This window comes from Apodemus sylvaticus, chromosome 1 (genome assembly GCF_947179515.1).
Source record: "Apodemus sylvaticus chromosome 1, mApoSyl1.1, whole genome shotgun sequence".
NCBI classification, from domain to species: domain Eukaryota; kingdom Metazoa; phylum Chordata; class Mammalia; order Rodentia; family Muridae; genus Apodemus; species Apodemus sylvaticus.
The window spans coordinates 187,567,485-187,584,408 of NC_067472.1; the positions used below are offsets into that span (position 1 = coordinate 187,567,485).

The following is a 16,924-nucleotide window of genomic DNA, read 5'->3' on the forward strand; positions in this document are numbered from 1 at the left end:
GAAATGTAAATAAAGAAAATATGTAATAAAAATATTTATATTAAAATAATAAAAAAAAAAGAAGGAACTACATAGAGAGTTTGAAGCCAGACTGGACTACATGTGAACCCATTTCAGTGTCCCACCCTTTACAAAAAGAAACGAATAATGACTAACTTCCTTATCTATAAACCAAAATAATCAAGAGTATTTAAAAAAAAAAGAGGTCAAAGATGTCAAAAAAGGCACTGGGCACTGTAGCACTTAGCTGTAATCCCAGTCTTGGGGAGACTGAGGCCAAAGGATTGAGAGTCCCATTCAAAAATTTGCTAGAAAGCAAGGCCATTCCAAGCAAACACATGGGCAAATTATACAGCTTACAACAGTTCGCGTGTGTCTAAAACCCAAGTGTTGAAACTCATTACACAATGGTAACAAGTGGCAGTTTGTTCTAGAAATCAATGTAGAGTTCTCAAATAACCCTACAACCAGCCCAGGACTGAACTAGCTACGTTAGTTCTGGGCATAGGCCTAAAGAACTTCAAATACCACAAGAGAGACACCTGTATATCCATGTTTGTTGTTGTTTTATTTACAATAGCTAGGAAGTGGAAACCAGTCTAGAGATCCATCAACGGATGGATGGATACTGAAAATATACTACATATGCACAATGGGATTCTGTTCAGTGCTAAAGAAAAATAAAATTATCAAGATGTCAGGAAAATTTTCAGGAAAATGGATGGAACTAGAATATATTATATTTAGTACAATAACTAAAGCACTACATATATATTTTCTTTCATATAGAAGCCAATTTAAAATTTCATGTGGTTCAGTTGGAGTGATTGTCAGAAAGATGCCAGGAATCAAGAAAAGATCTGTGAGAGGTGAGGGTTAAAAAATGGCCTTACAGGGAATAATAAAACACACATGATGGGAAAGATGGGTGGACACTAGGAGTGGACAGGCTTAAATAGGGTGGGGCGAAGACCCAGAGAGGGTGAGGACAGGGTGGAGGGTCTACAAAAATTAAGGCTTCATGAACAAGCTGTATAGAAACCTTATAAGTTAACAAAATAATACAATTTAAAAGAAAAATGGGTTTGAATGAAGGTATCCTGCATGGGTAGATGATAGTGCTTCCATAAGTCGTTGGTTGGTAAATGAAATCTTGGTCATAGAATACCACCATTTGTTGGTCAAGGAGGCTCCAGAAGCCCCCAAACAACATAGATACTACCATTGTTCTTGGTTGTCCATCAGCACTAGATGGTGAGACTCTGTGCTGATGTATAGAAAGATCAATTTGGATCCATGTTGGGCATTTCATCCCTGCTGGTAGTTTTCTCCATGCTGGAAGGTGCTGTGCAGGCAGCTGGGGAAGAGAAGCCGCCAGTGTCTCACCCTGCTGTGGACTCTGTGTGCTACAATAGTGATCCGCCAGTCAGGTTGAACCCACTGGTAACAGTGGCATGTGCATTATGGTAGTAACTACCACTTTTGACTCAATTTGATGCCCACTTCACAGGAGCATATTCATAGTGAATACTGTAAACCTGGTCGAAAGTCCAAGGTTCAGAAGGTTATGGGCCCATGGAAGGATGTGGCACTGTTGCTTTGCTAAATGGAAGTGGAATCAGATTGCTTTCTGAGTACTTGTGTTTATACCCATAGTTCAGTACTGCTGTCAATCTCGGACAAATTTTGTCTTTGCCGTGCTTAGAAGTTAATGCCAAGATTTGGAATTTCTCATAGTGCTGAGAATAAATGACTGTTGAGTGTTAAAACCTGGTGCCGAAAGGACATTTAGATCCCTCCGTCCCCAAAGGCCCACGGAACCTGTGGATGAGGGGATGATACAGATGCAAGAATCCAATGATGGGGGATGGGGAATGCCGGGGAATGCTTTCTTCTGCGCATGGTACTACCACTGCACTCACAAACTCTCTGCATTTATGCTTATCTGCACAAGATGCAGCCTGCCAACATCCCAGGGCACATGGGGGAGGGCATATCTGGCTGAACTCCTAGCTGAAGGCCTATGGGTAGTGAGTGGCTACTGGGAAAGGAGAAGCCATTTTTCCTCAGGGGTGTGGCTACTTTACATTATCCAGTAAGTAACTCTAAAATCATGCACATGCAGGTAACCCTACTTAATCCACTCTTAGTAGTTTTGTTTGCTTGTTTGTTTGTTTGTTTTTAAATAAAGGGCACGATGAAGGGGAGATTTAGAAGTGTATTGGGAAGAAGGAGTGTTCCAGAGAGAGTGAGCAGGAGTAATGGGAAGGAATGGAAGTCCGTATCATTAAAGCACATTCTGTGTGTACATAAAATTACTGAAGATAAATAAAAATATTTGAACATGGTTGTTTTTCAGCTTGTATTTCAGTGCAGTAAACTCTCTGTATATATCTTATGCCTCAGCAATCTTTTCTTGCCCGTATAAGGCCCGTCTAGTTTTGCAGACATCAAAAATATTAATTTCTGCTATCTTTCAAGCATCTCTAAAATTCTCTCATAATAGTTTACTCTCTCTGCTAACCTTGTCTTCAGCTCTTATTATACTCTAGTCTTCCTTTATAGCTCATAATGTAATCAGAGCCAATATAAAAATTTCCAATCACAGAGAGACATATACGGCATTGTGCAGCAGTTACCACTGAATCAAAACATTGCCTCTCCATGGAGAGTTTTGCTTGTTTTATCCACTGATGGACACGCCCTGTGCATTTGACAAATAGCAGCAGAGTTAGTGAAATGTGAGGGAGAGGTTCATCAACAGCAGAATCACAGAATCTGGGAATATCCTAGGTATATTTCAAACAGGATTCAGGGTGTGCCACCAGGAGAGCAAGTTTAGCAGGAGAGATGACAGTGAGGACAAGCACTAAGCCAGCTAAGGTGCCTGATGCCACATGGGGTGACCAAACCAACAGGGGATCCCTATGTGAGACAGGGAATTGCATTTAGTAACAAGGAGTTAGAAAGCCCATTTCAACTTCTGTCTTACACTTCACCTTGAGATAGAAGACACCCTTGGAAGGTAAAGAAAGAAAAGACCAGGTCAGCACCCCATGGGAGCTTCTGTGTCTCCTCTATAACAACCTTCCACCCTCCCTTCTGCACTAAAAAGTTTTTTTTTTTTTTTTGCCTATGATAAACTTCTGTCTGGGGGAGGCAGTTTTAATATATTATGTTATGCAAGTTTAATACAAGTACCCAAAGTCTATGTCACTCTGGGTTGTGTTGTAGGGGTTGTAGAAGGGCTCTGTTTAACTGAATTCAAGGGTCAGTTTTTGGAGTGATTGTCCCCTGAGCCTGTTGTGCATACTGCTTCCTGGCTCTCAGCTTAGGTGTCTCAGCCCTTGACTATTTCTGGCAACAATACAACCGTCAACATGATACTCGGTAAGCCGGTTATGGTCAATAGTTTTGAGTTCTTTATTGGGGAGGAGAAATAAAAGCAAACAGGAAAGAATTGTGAAGTACATTCTGGTCAATATCAGGGCAAAGACAAAAGACTATGTAACCTGGCAGCATCTGTAAGTTTGGTGCCCACTGAGACTGAGACTGAGATTGAGAAATTCAGGAAATTTAAACTTTCAGGCTTTCCCTGCCCCTGGACTGCAGCTAGAACCCTACTTTACCCATGTAGCCGTGTTTTGGCTGACACCTCTCCTGATCCATGGTCTCAGCACAGTAATGACAGCAACTTGTCCTAGAGGAGTAGGGAGGGTTGAAGGGAGATGGGGTGTTGCGTGGACTCCAGCAGAGCTTGGCTCTCAGGTGACTCTGGGCTGGCCTTGCCGGGTGTCCTCAGCGAGCCTTGAAGCAGAGCTCATAAGTCGGGGGGATGTTGCCAAAGCCTGAGATCTTGTGGGCAATGTCAATATCAGCAGGAGGCACCAGGGAACTTAAGGAGAATCTCTGAAGGATGGAGGTGAAGTACAGGAAGAGCTCCATGCGGGCCAGGGCCTCCCCAACACAGATGCGCTTTCCTGTAGACAATCGATGGAGGAGGTGTGCATCATGTTCCTACCGTAACCACCCCACGCAGCGTCGACGGGCTCCTCAGCGTCTTAGCCCACAGCTGTATCCATACTGTGGGCTCATCACCAAGGCTTACTGGGGTCTCACTGCTACCTGCCACTTAGGGAGCCTGGGCAGGTGGCAGCTACGTTTTCACTGACCTAGTCTACCAGACTTAGAACCAGATGGACAGGTTCCAAAGGATCCATGGGGGCTGCGAGTGACTCAAAGCAGAGTCACACCAGTGAGAGGTTGGGGTATGTGTGTCAGGGAACATCTGCTCCGAGTGTGTGCTTCCATCCCAGATCAGGAAGAAGATATCAAAACTCTGGGAATTGTATTTACGGATACCTTCCTGATTTCCATGAGGCATTTCAACAGTGGGAAGGGGATTAATCTCTATCGCATGCTTGAGAGGTGCAATAAGTCACCCAGGCTCCAGGCTTCCCATGATGCCAAGACCTCTCCCTGGCCACCTCACCATGGTGAGGTGAACCTATGGTGTTTCTTTATATCTGTATGGTACGAATGCCTTTCCTCTTTTAGAATGTTTGAACATACTTAGAGAAAAAAAAATCTTGTGTGAGTTAAATGAGTCCCAGTGCCCTTGAATAAGAGCGTTTACATTTTCACACACACAGGACCATTCACTTATGTGTTATCAGTGGCCATGGGTGTCCATAGCACATGGCAGACACAAGTGGTTAAGACAAGGGTCATATGGCTGACAAAACATGAAACATTTTTAATTTGATTCTTAACATACTATGGTTAGGTTTACTAAATGTTTGGGTTTGTTACTCTAACACTTTATTACTATTATTATTATTATTATTATTATCATTATTATTATTATTTTGTTTCCAATTGTTTTAAAGTAAGGATCTTACTGTTACCCAAGTCTCGCCTTTCTCCTGAAATCTTATTACCACTGCTGTTTGAATACTGAGATTAGTCATAGACAACAATCTTCTGCTCTAACTTATTTTCCTAATCATTAAAGGGAATGGATTCTAACATTCCCTGATCTGGGATTTTGGGAGTTTTATAATTCTATAATATAGACCTTGGAAAGACTCTTTTAGAACTTATCTGGCAGAAATTTCTGTATAATTACTTACCAGAGGAAAAGACCACAAAAGCATCATTCTTCTTGAAACGCCCCTGTTCATCCAGGAAGTGTTGAGGATAAAAAGCATCTGGGTAGCGGAAGTATTTGGGGTCTTTGAGAACCGAGCCAATCAGGGGATACACATCTGTACCCTGGAAGACAGACACAGGCCATTAGAGTCGTGTTGGGCAATAGGGGTAGGGATACACAAACAGGAAGAGAAGCCAGGAATGGGTGACAGGACAACAATGGGGTAAAATCTCACCTTGGGTAGAAAGTAGCCTCGGAAATGAGTGTCCCGTACAACATTATGGGGGACACCTAGGGGCACAATGTCTGTCAACCTCTGTATCTCATGTATGACAGCATCAGTGTAGGGCATTTTGGCCCGGTCATCCACTCTTGGGACACGGTGTGTTCCGATCACCTGGTTAATCTCCTCGTGGACCTTGGCTGTAATATGACAGAAAATACACCAGAAAAGGGGACAGAAAATGTGATGTTTGCTGTCCTTTTTTTGGTCATTGTTTTTACTCGTGCTTAGGAGGAGAATGTGCTTGCTCCTGCATCAACGGGGTTTTACTAGGTAGTCTGCCACACCAATCCCAGTGGCATCTATGTGACAAGTTCCACAGACGGAGGCGTTAGACTTCAAAATAAGGAGGTCTCCAGGAACCGGTTGTGGAACTCTCGGCCAGAGCCAACACATTGAGCCATAGTTCTCCTGGCAATTTTTTTTTCTTTCATTCCTTTTTTTAGTTACAGGTTCCTGGTAGCCTAGACCACAATCTTAAGCAAGAATAATGGGTACGAAACCATCCCTTGAGATGGGGTCACTCATGTGACCTTATCTCCTGGGAAACCAACACTACTTTTTAGATCATTTACAAAATTATTATGATAGATAAAAATTTTCCCAACAATAAAATTTCATATGGCTACACGTGTGTCATTGGAGGTGGATTTTGGTATATGGTAAAGAAAGCCTTAATTAGAAAGAATTAAAACAGTATAAATATATGTGTTGAAGATTTATAAAAACTCAGGCATTAAGTATTAAACAATAATTGATGGTATGGAGTTAAAGAGTTAGATCAGCGGTTAAGAGCACTGGCCATAAAGATTTTTTGAGCTGTTCTTAGAAATGTGCCACTAGCCTTGGATGACTGCCCTATTGAATACATCCTTTTAGAATTGTTATATTTTGATGATTTATATTATTAATAATGATATTACCTGTGTGATTCACTAAACATTTAGTTTCAGAGTTGTAATGCTCAGATGATTTTTGTTTGTTGGTATTAGTGAAACATTGTTTCACTGGATACAATGTCTAAGAGTTGTTATGTTTGGTTTTCAGTGTATAAAATCCCGTTTGAGAGTTGCAAAATACACTCAGATTCAAACAGCCTCTGTGTTTGTTTCTGTTACTGCCGAATCCTTACCAACCTGGACTTCGAGGATCCTTATCCCAGGGACCCCCAGTGGTCCGTGTCAGTAGTCCATATAGGACCCGGACTCACTTTCTAGATTGTGCAGGCTTCAAATGCTTTGCCTCTCTACTCTGCCTCAGATGTGCTGGATTCCAGGTATGAGCCACATATCTGGCCAGGGAATGTATGTGTTGAGAAGTTAGGGCAAGTCATGTTCTGCATTTTGCAGATGTCATGACATCACGGATCTTAAGATGAAGATTCTGTTTCTAGAGCCAGAAAAAACAGAGAGGCTTACAGGAAGGAGAATCTGTGTTTGGATTGCTTTGTTACCCTTAATGACATCCATCACTGGTACTTGAACACTCATCAGACAGCAGGAACGATAGAAGCTAGGTCCTTGAATGTCATATGGGAATTTGGTCTTTATTTAAAAACACCATGAGCTGGTGGATAATGGTCAGGACAACAGCCTGGTTCCATATGACCTGTATAAGCAGATGTTGCTTTTATTCACCAAAGGTTTGTTTCGAACTTGACTACATTAAAGGTCAAATTAGAGAGCTTTCTTAAGCAAGAAATGAATTTCGATTGCTGTAGTTCTCTAAGCAGATCAAATTATAGTTTACCAGATATGAAGGCTATTTGATATGGACATTGTAGTCAGCTGAGCAATAGCCCTCAAATAGCCTCACCTGGGTGTGATGGCACACGTGTAATCCCAGACTCCTGGGATCAAGGTCAGCATGGACTATGCAGAAATCCCATCTCAAAGAGAAATGGGACGGGAAAAGATCTACCTTCAAATCAATGGCATCAATGTTATGTGCATAAGGATAACATAAGGTCAAGGGGACTTGCCAGTTCTCACTAGGTTTCTGGGAAATGAGGAGATTAGCTGAATTAACCGTATTGGCCATGAGTAGTCATGTATCTCAATCATAGACAAGGGGGTTGATGAGAGTTAGAAGAGGAGACATGGAAACAGAAGCAAAGAGCCGTAATGATGTTCTGTTCTTGCTTTGCAGATGCAGGAAATAGTCTTGAGCCCAGGAACTCAAGGCAAGAAGCTCTGGGAACTGGAGTAAGAGCAAGGGCGAGAGTGAGAGCACCTTTATATCAGATTAGTGGAAGCCAGCCGGGCAGTGATGGGGCAAGCCTTTAATCCCAGCAATTAGGAGGCAGAGGCAGGCAGATTTCTGAGTTCGAGGCCAGCCTGGTCTACAGAGTGAGGGCTATACAGAGAAACCCTGTCTCAGAAAACAAAATAAAACAAAAACAGACAAACAAAAAAACCAAAAACAGATTAATGGAAGCTACTCTGAGAAGTCCTGACCAGGAGGGTCAGATCATAAATACAGGCTACTAACTCTCAACAACCATAGAGAACAAATGCAGGCACCGATCAGAGAGGTAAAGATTCCATGTTCTGAGACCATGGAGGGAAGAGAGGCTAAGGTTGTGAGATTGTACCATTTCAAGATTGCCATCCCTCCAAGGAAGCTCAGAGTGAAACTTACCCTCTACCTCGGGGTACTTCATCAGCAGCAAGAATCCATATCGTAAAGTGGAACTCACAGTTTCCGTGCCAGCAAAGAAGAGGTTGAGGGTGGTGAGAACCAAGTTCTTGAGGTTGAATTCTGAGTGCGGGTCACTTTTATCCTGAAAGCGAAGGGGGTTGCTAACAGAATCCCCACATTGGCCCCCATATCCTCTTTCCTTCATGGAGAGGGGGTGCATTAGTGAAAGGAGTAAAAGCTAGGTTAATCAGTAAGTTCAGAAGCAACAACGTAAGCAAAGATGCCACGGATGTCTGGCGTTTTAGAGGAATGGCAGGAGGGGGCTGGTGTGCTTGTGGTGGGCAAGAAGAGTATGGGAAAAGGAAGCAGAATCCAGAATGAAAGTTTGAAAAGCATTAGAGCACACAGTTTTCAACTGCCAAATACTCAAGTTCTCTAATGATTTTTTCTAGAGTTCAAATGGTCAACACACAGGCATGCTGACTATATATGTTGCTACATCTCTAAGACACTAAACTCGTGATTTTGAGGTGTAAACTCAATTTTAAAGAGTGAGCTTCTGAGTTTCTCAATTTCGAGTCTTTGAAGGCACATTCTGGTTTTCAAAAATATGCCTGTTAAATAGGTGGTCTTAAAGCTGTAAGATTTTAAACATCTTTATGCTAAACTTTGTAGATTCGAAGTGTATTTTAGAAAAGCATGGTGACTCACTTGTGTCACGAAGAACAAGGAAATAGTTCCTTGAAGCAAAATGGATAGACTTGGGGAAATTAGATTATTCAAAACAAGCCAGGCACAGGGGCAATTACTGCATGTTGTCTATTACAAATGAAGGCTAGGAAACATTTACTTGAAAGTAGACCATGATCTCAAAGATGAACGGAGATGGTTTTGACCAGTTAATGCTGTCTGCTTATAAGGAAGCTCCCTAATACATATATCATATAATAATAGTAATATATGTAATAGTAATAATAATAATAATTATATTATCATATAATAATAGCTCTTCTTGGCTGTCAACTTGGCCTCATCTGGAATTAAGTAAAACCCAAATGGCTGGGCACACCTGTGGGGGAGTTTTTTCTTAGGTTCATCCTTTGAAGTGCTAAGACCTACTTCTGATCTGGATCTTTGAAGTGAGAAGATCCACTTTAATCGGGGACACACCTGTTGGCAGCCTCTCTAAAGGACATGGAAGAAGGAATCTGGCTCTCTCTTGGCCTGCTTGGCTTCACTCTTGCTGACAAGTCTATTTTCTTCACTGGCATTGGAGCCTACTTCTTCAGGATTCTTGTATATATTGAGGACCAGCTGAGAAATCCAGCCTCACAGACTGAGCAATTACTAGATTTTTGGACCTTCCATCAGTAGACTAGATGACCCATAGCCTGAAAGCCATCATAATAAATCCTAAACACACACATACACACACACACACACACACACACACACACACAGTGCGAGAACGAGAGAGAGAGAGAGAGAGAGAGAGAGAGAGAGAGAGAGAGAGAGAGAGAGAGAGTTAATTCTGTTCTCTTATAGAGGAGTGGTTCTTAACCTGTGGTCACAACCCCAGCAGGTGTCCTATATCAGATATTTATGTCACAACTCATCACAGTAACAAAATTATACTTAAGAAGTAGCAATGAGACAATATATGGTTGGGAGTTACCACAACATGAAGAACCCTATTAAAGGGTCACAGCATTAGGAAGGTTGAGAAACACTGCTTTAGAGAAAACATTGAGGAATATATAACACATGCTAAAATAAATCTGATTTTATTAATTTTAAGGGAGTTTCTTTTAAATGTGCTTACGGTTCTATAATACTACTACTAATATACTAATACCAATACTAATACTAATACCAATGTAAAGGCTTACATTTCTATAGTTTATATATTTTATCTAGAGATCAAAGTAAACTACATGGAACAATACTTTCTCTTTTTTCCCAACTCACACAGTTGCAGATGGGTTTGGTATGGCAAGAATAAAGACAGAAAGACTGGTGTAAGGGGAAGAGGTACCTGGTACATCTTGATGAGAAAGCAATCGATGAAGTCCCTAGGACTTGAGGGGTCAAAGGATGCTTCATTGATCTTGACCCTGGATGCAATGAAGTCCTTAAGCTCTTCTATCAAGTTGTAGAGGTGGTTGTGTCTTCCTGGAAAATACTGCATGACTCCCCAGTACATGTCATATAACTGCAGGAGAGAGGCAAAGGGGACACATGTCAGTCATGGGCATCAGGGACCAGATGGGCAGAGATCTAATGTCACTGAGCTGGCCTCAAAGTCTGTGGCTGGAGCAAGAGTACACTCTTGATTTCAGCACAAGGGAGACTGAGGAGAAGGGATCAACAGTTCAAGGTCAGCCTGAGCTACACAAAGATACCCCATCTCACTAAATAATCTTCTGTCGGGCCTGAGATTTGGGTGTTACTGTTTGCTTCTTGAATACTTGGACAACTTGGTCCAGTGCCTTCAAGGGATGAGAGGAGAAAGGCTATGTAGAGTCTGGGAATGTGCTTGCTTTGAAAATGAAGGGTGGCAGGGAGTTGCCTAGTGACTAGTAAGTACCTGCGCCCAGGGCATGCTCATCTCCACAAAGCTCTCATTGATCATCCTCATGAGGCTCTGGAAACGCTGGTCCTCATAGTCGAAGCGTTTTCCAAAGACGACGGAACAGATGACGTTGGACACTGTGCGGCTCAGGTAGAAGGTGGGATCTATGGGAGCTCCTAGGGGAAAACTGACTATGTTGGAGACAGTCTTCACAAGTGAGGTAGGGCAGGCGATCACACAGTGCTGGCACAGAGCCCCGAGTCTGCTGCCTATGGGCATGTAGGAGTGCTCCATTATCTTATCTGAGTCTAGGTTTTACAAACTTCAATGTGGTTTGGAAACCTCCCAACTGATCTGTGAGAGTTCAGTATAACGATTGCTTGTAAAATGCCAGGCATGGCTACCTCTGGAATAAACACTCAAGAAATAGTTGAGAAGTTCAACGTGATATTTGGTCACTGTTACCTAAATTTGTGTTGGATAGAAAGTGATAGAGGACACATCTGGGAAAAAACAAAACACCCGAGGGGCTGGAGAGATGGCTCTGTGGTTAAGAGCACTGGCTATTCTGGCAGAGGAGCCGGGTTTTAATCCCCAGCACCCACACGGCAGCTCAGAGCCATCTGTAACTCTAATTCAAAGAATTTTCTCGTGTCTGGGCACATCAGGCGTGTATATGGTTCACAGGCATGTGTACAAGCAAAATATCTGTACCTATAAAATAGAAATAATATAATTTAAAAGAGAAACTCTGAATTCAGTTGAGATCAATTAAAATAAATTCATGTAGCTTACTAAGAAATCCTTCCAGGGGCTGGAGAGAAGACAAATCATTTGCCTCATATCTTTTTAGATTGCAGTTAGAAACTTGAGCCCCCAAATAACAAGGTGGACCTTTAAAAAAAAAGTGTAGCAGCCTATTTCTGATTTAGCACTTGCAATGTGGAGACAGATGTCTTCTGGGAAAAGCTGACTAGCTAGATTTGTGGTATTGAGCTCTGGGTACAGCAATAATTCATGAATAAATCAATAAGAAGATTTGAGAAGGATCAAGGAAGACATCTGATGTTAGCCTTTGGCCTCCAAACACATGAGCAAGTACATGTGCATCCATACACGTCAACATCCATCCATACATGCACACATTAAACATAAATAAATAAACATATATATATATACATATATATATTCATATATATGAAAAAAGAAAATGTTTCACTAGGTCTCTGATGCATTATCTTTAAAATGGGATGCTGATCAAGTAAATGGTGTGGAGTTAATTTCTCCAGAACCACGCATATCCATTCTTGATGTACACCATAGCAGATTGCTTCTGGAGGTACAGGGCCATTCAAAGCCATGAGTGGATTCCTTATTTGTCTACAGAGAACAGACAAGGGTCTAAAGAGGTATATGTCTATTTCTCTTATCTACTTGTTTCTGTATTTCTCAATCTTTGTCTTTTCTTTTTTGACTTTTATTGGCTCCATAGTTTATTTTAAACTGGGAACTAGTTACATTTAAAAACTGTAATAAAACAAAAATCACACATAAACAACAATGACAACAAACCCAGAGTCTGTTTTGTGTTCACCACTACTCCTGGGTATCACGCATTCTCTGGAGTGTGGTTGATATATCCATTGACAGGACATTGAAGAAAACTTGATTTCCCTTTCTAGCAGGTTTCAATTGCAAGTAACGTTACCATTAGGAGTGGTTTGATTTTTGCTCTTTTATTTTATTTTGAGAGAAATTAGATGAAGCTGAATGAGTATGGAAGTGGGGATAATCTAGGAAGAGTTGGGAGGGGAAAGAATGTGGTATAAATATATTGTAATTTTGCAAAAAAAAATTAGATGGGTGTGACTAAAGACCTTTACAATGAGAAATTTCTAAGTATTTGTTTCAGAGTGACTTAAATGTGTTTACCACTGACAAACCATACTCTCTTTAAAATTTTGATTTAATTGAATGCTTATATGTGTGTAGGTGTTTTGCCTGCCTGCCTGTCTTTTTATGACACATATGTCTTTGTACCATATGTGTACCTGCTACCTATGGAGACATTGCTTCCCCTGAAACTGGAATTATAAATGGTTGTGAGTCTCCTGTGGGTGTTAGGAATCAAACTCAGATCTTTTGGTTGAATAGCCAGTGCTCAAAAGAGCTGGGCCACTTCTCAAGCCCCACCAATTCTACAAACTCTTAAAAAATGATGAAGATGGGGAGTTCTATGCTGTTTTCTTCATCACGACAAAGCACGTATAACATACCACATTTGACACAAGCTCACCTACCACACTAGAATTACGTATGGTTTCTTGAGTTACAAACCACTGAGACCTGCTCATGAGCATTTCTGGCCAAGCTCTCTCTCAGAATCATTCAGTTTATTTTTTTAACATGGAATCTCACCGGAGATTCTTAATCTACGAACTCTTAATGGTTCTCATCTTTTCCTATTTCAGGTCTTTCTCCCACCAAGGCTAGCCTACTCATAACTGACCTCTCTGTAAACACCCAGTCACCCAACACGATCTTCATACCCTTGACCTTATGGAGTTCCTCCAGTAGGTAGCCAGCCTCCTCCTGGATCCGTTCCTCAATGCTCCGCTTCCCCATCCCAAAGTTTCGAAGGACGGTCAGGGAAAAACGACGAAGAATCTTCCATCGTTCTCCATTGGACAGAGCTAAACCTGCCGGGAAGTCAGTGATCAGGCTTCTGTCCCCTCTCTCCTTTCTGCTCTCCAGTCTGTGGCAGACAAGATTCTGAAAGTTCAACCTTCAAGACTTCAGTGGGAAATCAAGATTCTTTGCAAACTATCCCAGGGTGAAAGAATAGGGAATAAGGCTAGGAATAACCAGGGACAGCAAGAAAGTTTTCTTATAGGATAACAAGCTGTGAGTGATGAGGGCTAACCTTGCATGAAGATTATAGCGGAAATCACATGATGGATGGATTGGTGAACTTCTTGGAAATTTAATAAGATCATTTTAGAATATACTGGTAAGTGAAATGAAGAGTGGAATAGTGGAGGTCAGCTGAGGGCATCAGACCTCCTGAAACTGAGTCTATAGATAGTCATGAGCCCCATATGAGGGCTGGCACTCAATGATGAGCAGTCAGTGCTCTGGACTGGCGTATAATGTGGTGAATGCGTGGGTAAATGTCTGTCTGCCTGTCTGTCTGTCTATGAGGTTAAAAAAGTCAATGGCTGGGTAAAGTATTAGTGGATAGAGGGATTAAAATGAACAGATAATGGTTGGAAGAAAAGGTGAATGAATAAATAGATGGGTGGATAGAAGAGTGGCTGGATAGAAAGATTAATAGGTGTGTGAATGATATAAAGTTCATTGTATGAATGGAACTATGGGTGGATTCATGGATAAATAGAACATTGAAAAGATATATGAATAATAAGATATTTGCATACAAAGGATAATGAATATATATTGGTGGATTTATGGGCAAATGGGTATAATTGAGAAAGTGTATTGATATTAAGACAGATGATAGATGATAGATACATAGATACATAGATACATAGATAAATGAAAAGAGGGAGGTGAGTCTTCCTTCATTTGAAATATGTAGGCAATTATGAGTGGATTCATGGATAACACTAGACAAGAATTGTTTGTGTTATATATGCATATGGATATGGGCAGATAGGAATATATTCCTGTGGTGGCTATGCATATGATATGGGCAGATAGGAACGTATTCTTGTAGTGGCTATGCATATGGATATGGACAGATAGGAACATATTCCTGTGGTGGATAGCCATATGGATATGGGAAGATAGGAACATATTCCTGTGGTGGATATGCATATGGGCATGGGAAGATAGGAACTATGCTTGGCTGTGAAAGTTTATGGGGGAAGTACATAAATGATATCACATAGTCTTTCATTGAAAGTAATCATAAAAATAGCACTGCAGGCAGTATAGAGTCCAATTTCTGGAGTTCCAAAACAAAGCACATACTGTGTGATACTATCTAACCATTCTCATCATCAGTGTTTGCACTTCCAAAATTGGCAGAGCAGTCACAGCCTTCTCAAGGGAGTCAGTGTAGGCAGTTCTCATGAGTCGCTTATCAGAGACCCCTGAACACACGGAGTCTGTGGCAATCATTTCTGTGATTATTGCTGCTACTTACCATAACCTTGGAAGTTCTTCTCTAGTGTAGGCATTTCACCACGGCCACTGAAGTTGTCTGCCTGGTCCACCAGGGCCTCCTTCACTGCCTCATGTCCACATAAGACAACCACTGGCCTTGGACCGAAGTACACGGTGAACACAGAGCCATACTTCTTCTGGAGCTAGGAATGAAGGAAGATATTGAAGGAAGGAGTAAATTGGAGCATGGCAGAAGCCATGTCAGGGATAGAAGCCACGCCAGTGTAGAAGGCAGGGATTCTAGGAGAATGAAAAGGTAGACTAGAGGAAGGTCCTGAGCTTGGAAGGGCCACTGGGGGGAAAACATCAGAATGACTCCTGTGACCTTGGACCGCAAATATTTTGTACATCTTAGTTTTGTTTATGAAATAATTGGACTTGCTGAACTCTGAAATCTACAGGCACTCTCTTTGAGATGCTAGGTTTCTAGCATCTTAAAATTCTAAGACAATTTGAAGATGAAAGTTGTACTTGATGAAATGAGGTTCCCCCAATCCTCAGATCACGAGCTAAAGTCGCAAGGGTCTCTGCCTAGTGTAGTCAAAAAATTTCTAAGATTTTTTTCCCCTCTGCTTTTAAGATTCTGCAATTTCAGAATCCTATGTTTCCTAAAGTTTGCTTCTGAAACTGCATTTAGAATCCATGAGTTTCCGTGTGACCTCAGCTGTGCCATTTGTGGCCTTTATCACTGTAAGAAGAAATGGAACACACTAACCTTCAGGAAGGACTGAAATGTGGCATCAATGCGGACTTGTAACAGGTTCCCCAAAAACGGTATTGGTGTGGGGCCGGGGGGCAGCTTTCCTCCCTTACTGGTCCGCTTCCAAGCGATCAGGATGAGCAGGCAAGACAGGCAGAGCGCCATAAAGATACCGAAGGCCCCTCCCAGCGCCATGGTGCTAGGTCGAGGGCTTGTGTTCTGGGATCCACAGCTTGCCTAAATAGCTTCTAGGAGATCAGCTTATACTGAAATCTGAACCCTGTGGGAGTCCAATTATCCCAATATTATGCCATCATGAGACAAATTGTTTGGGAGGTGTGGAGTTATGCAATCTCTCACCTGTGCAGAGGTATATTGATTTCATGCAGGAAAACCCCTCGAGGGGCTATCTCCTTTCTTCATAGTCAACTTTCCCACCTGTCCCTCAGCTTCACAGTCTTTGTGGCATCAGTTTATAGGGAATCTTCATAAAGTATAGACCTTCCTACATTATCCTGCCGCGTGAACCTTCCTCTCTTAGACTTTGGTTTTCTGCCTTAGGAGAAATGCCTCCACCTGCCAAGGAATGCCAGGGGCAAAATGTTTCATTCCTCAGTTTAGCAAGTCCAAGGACATTATGCAAACGTCCCCCCACTCAGCCCTGAGCCTTCCCTCTTTGTGAACATCTTTGACAAAAGTGATGAGGATTACTTTCTGTATTTGTCATTTTTTGTCTGTTCTAGCTTTGAACCCTTAGCTCTCTTGGAATAAAGCTAAGGGTTCCACCAGAGAACACTGGTGGACTCTGGAGAGGTAAGTCCCCTGGTTCTGTTGAATCTCAAATTCAATTTCAATTCGTTGACACTGCTCACTAGACAGTTGAGATACAACCAAACATCGGTCATTGAGTTCAAACATTTAAGGACTATCTGGGTTTGAGTTTTAGCCATTTTTATTCACCGGGAAGCCATCTATTTGGGGCCTTTAACTTCACCCACTATCAAATAGGAATACTGTTATTTTTACTGTCTCAAATTACTGGAGTGAATCATTCTGTTCATACTTTAGTTTGTGGTGAGGAAAAAAAGAAGGAAAGGAAGAAGGGAAGGAGAGAGAGAGGGAGAACAGAAAGAAATAAAAAAGTTGAAAATTTAGGATTGCAATGAAAGTAAGTTACAGATGGTTGAAAACACTATACTGAAATCTAATCTACTAGTGTAGACACTTCCTAAGATAGACACATATACATGGATAAAAGGACATCTAAATGGAGTGCCTATATTAGCAGGACAGTGCCTCCCCAGACACCATAAGGTATCAAAACCAAGTGTAAAGAATGCCAGGTCTGACTAATCTCTTTGGAGTTCTTGTCAATGGTGTCATAGACTC

At 41.6% G+C, this 16,924-nt stretch overlaps 1 protein-coding gene across 1 annotated transcript; it reads right to left on the reverse strand.

The window, feature by feature from the left end:
* Positions 1–3,798: 3,798 nt before the first annotated feature.
* On the reverse strand, positions 3,799–15,730 carry LOC127683010 (cytochrome P450 2G1). Its single transcript, XM_052179837.1, has 9 exons — positions 15,551–15,730; positions 14,816–14,978; positions 13,197–13,346; positions 10,663–10,823; positions 10,111–10,287; positions 8,076–8,217; positions 5,388–5,575; positions 5,133–5,274; positions 3,799–3,980 (listed from the first exon to the last, which is right to left on the reverse strand). The coding sequence occupies exons 1-9, from the start codon at positions 15,728–15,730 to the stop codon at positions 3,799–3,801; spliced, it is 1,485 nt and encodes a 494-aa protein (XP_052035797.1).
* Between the last annotated feature and the right edge of the window lie 1,194 nt (positions 15,731–16,924).

Excerpts from the sequence above, each read along its gene's own strand:
- LOC127683010 (XM_052179837.1), bottom strand. The coding sequence starts at position 15,730 with ATGGCGCTGGGAGGGGCCTTCGGTATCTTTATGGCGCTCTGCCTGTCT. Across the intron at positions 13,347-14,815 it reads GAAGAACTTCCAAGGTTATG|GTTTAGCTCTGTCCAATGGA; the intron begins GTAAGTAGCAGC and ends ACTTCCCGGCAG. Across the intron at positions 3,981-5,132 it reads TTTTGTGGTCTTTTCCTCTG|GAAAGCGCATCTGTGTTGGG; the intron begins GTAAGTAATTAT and ends GATTGTCTACAG.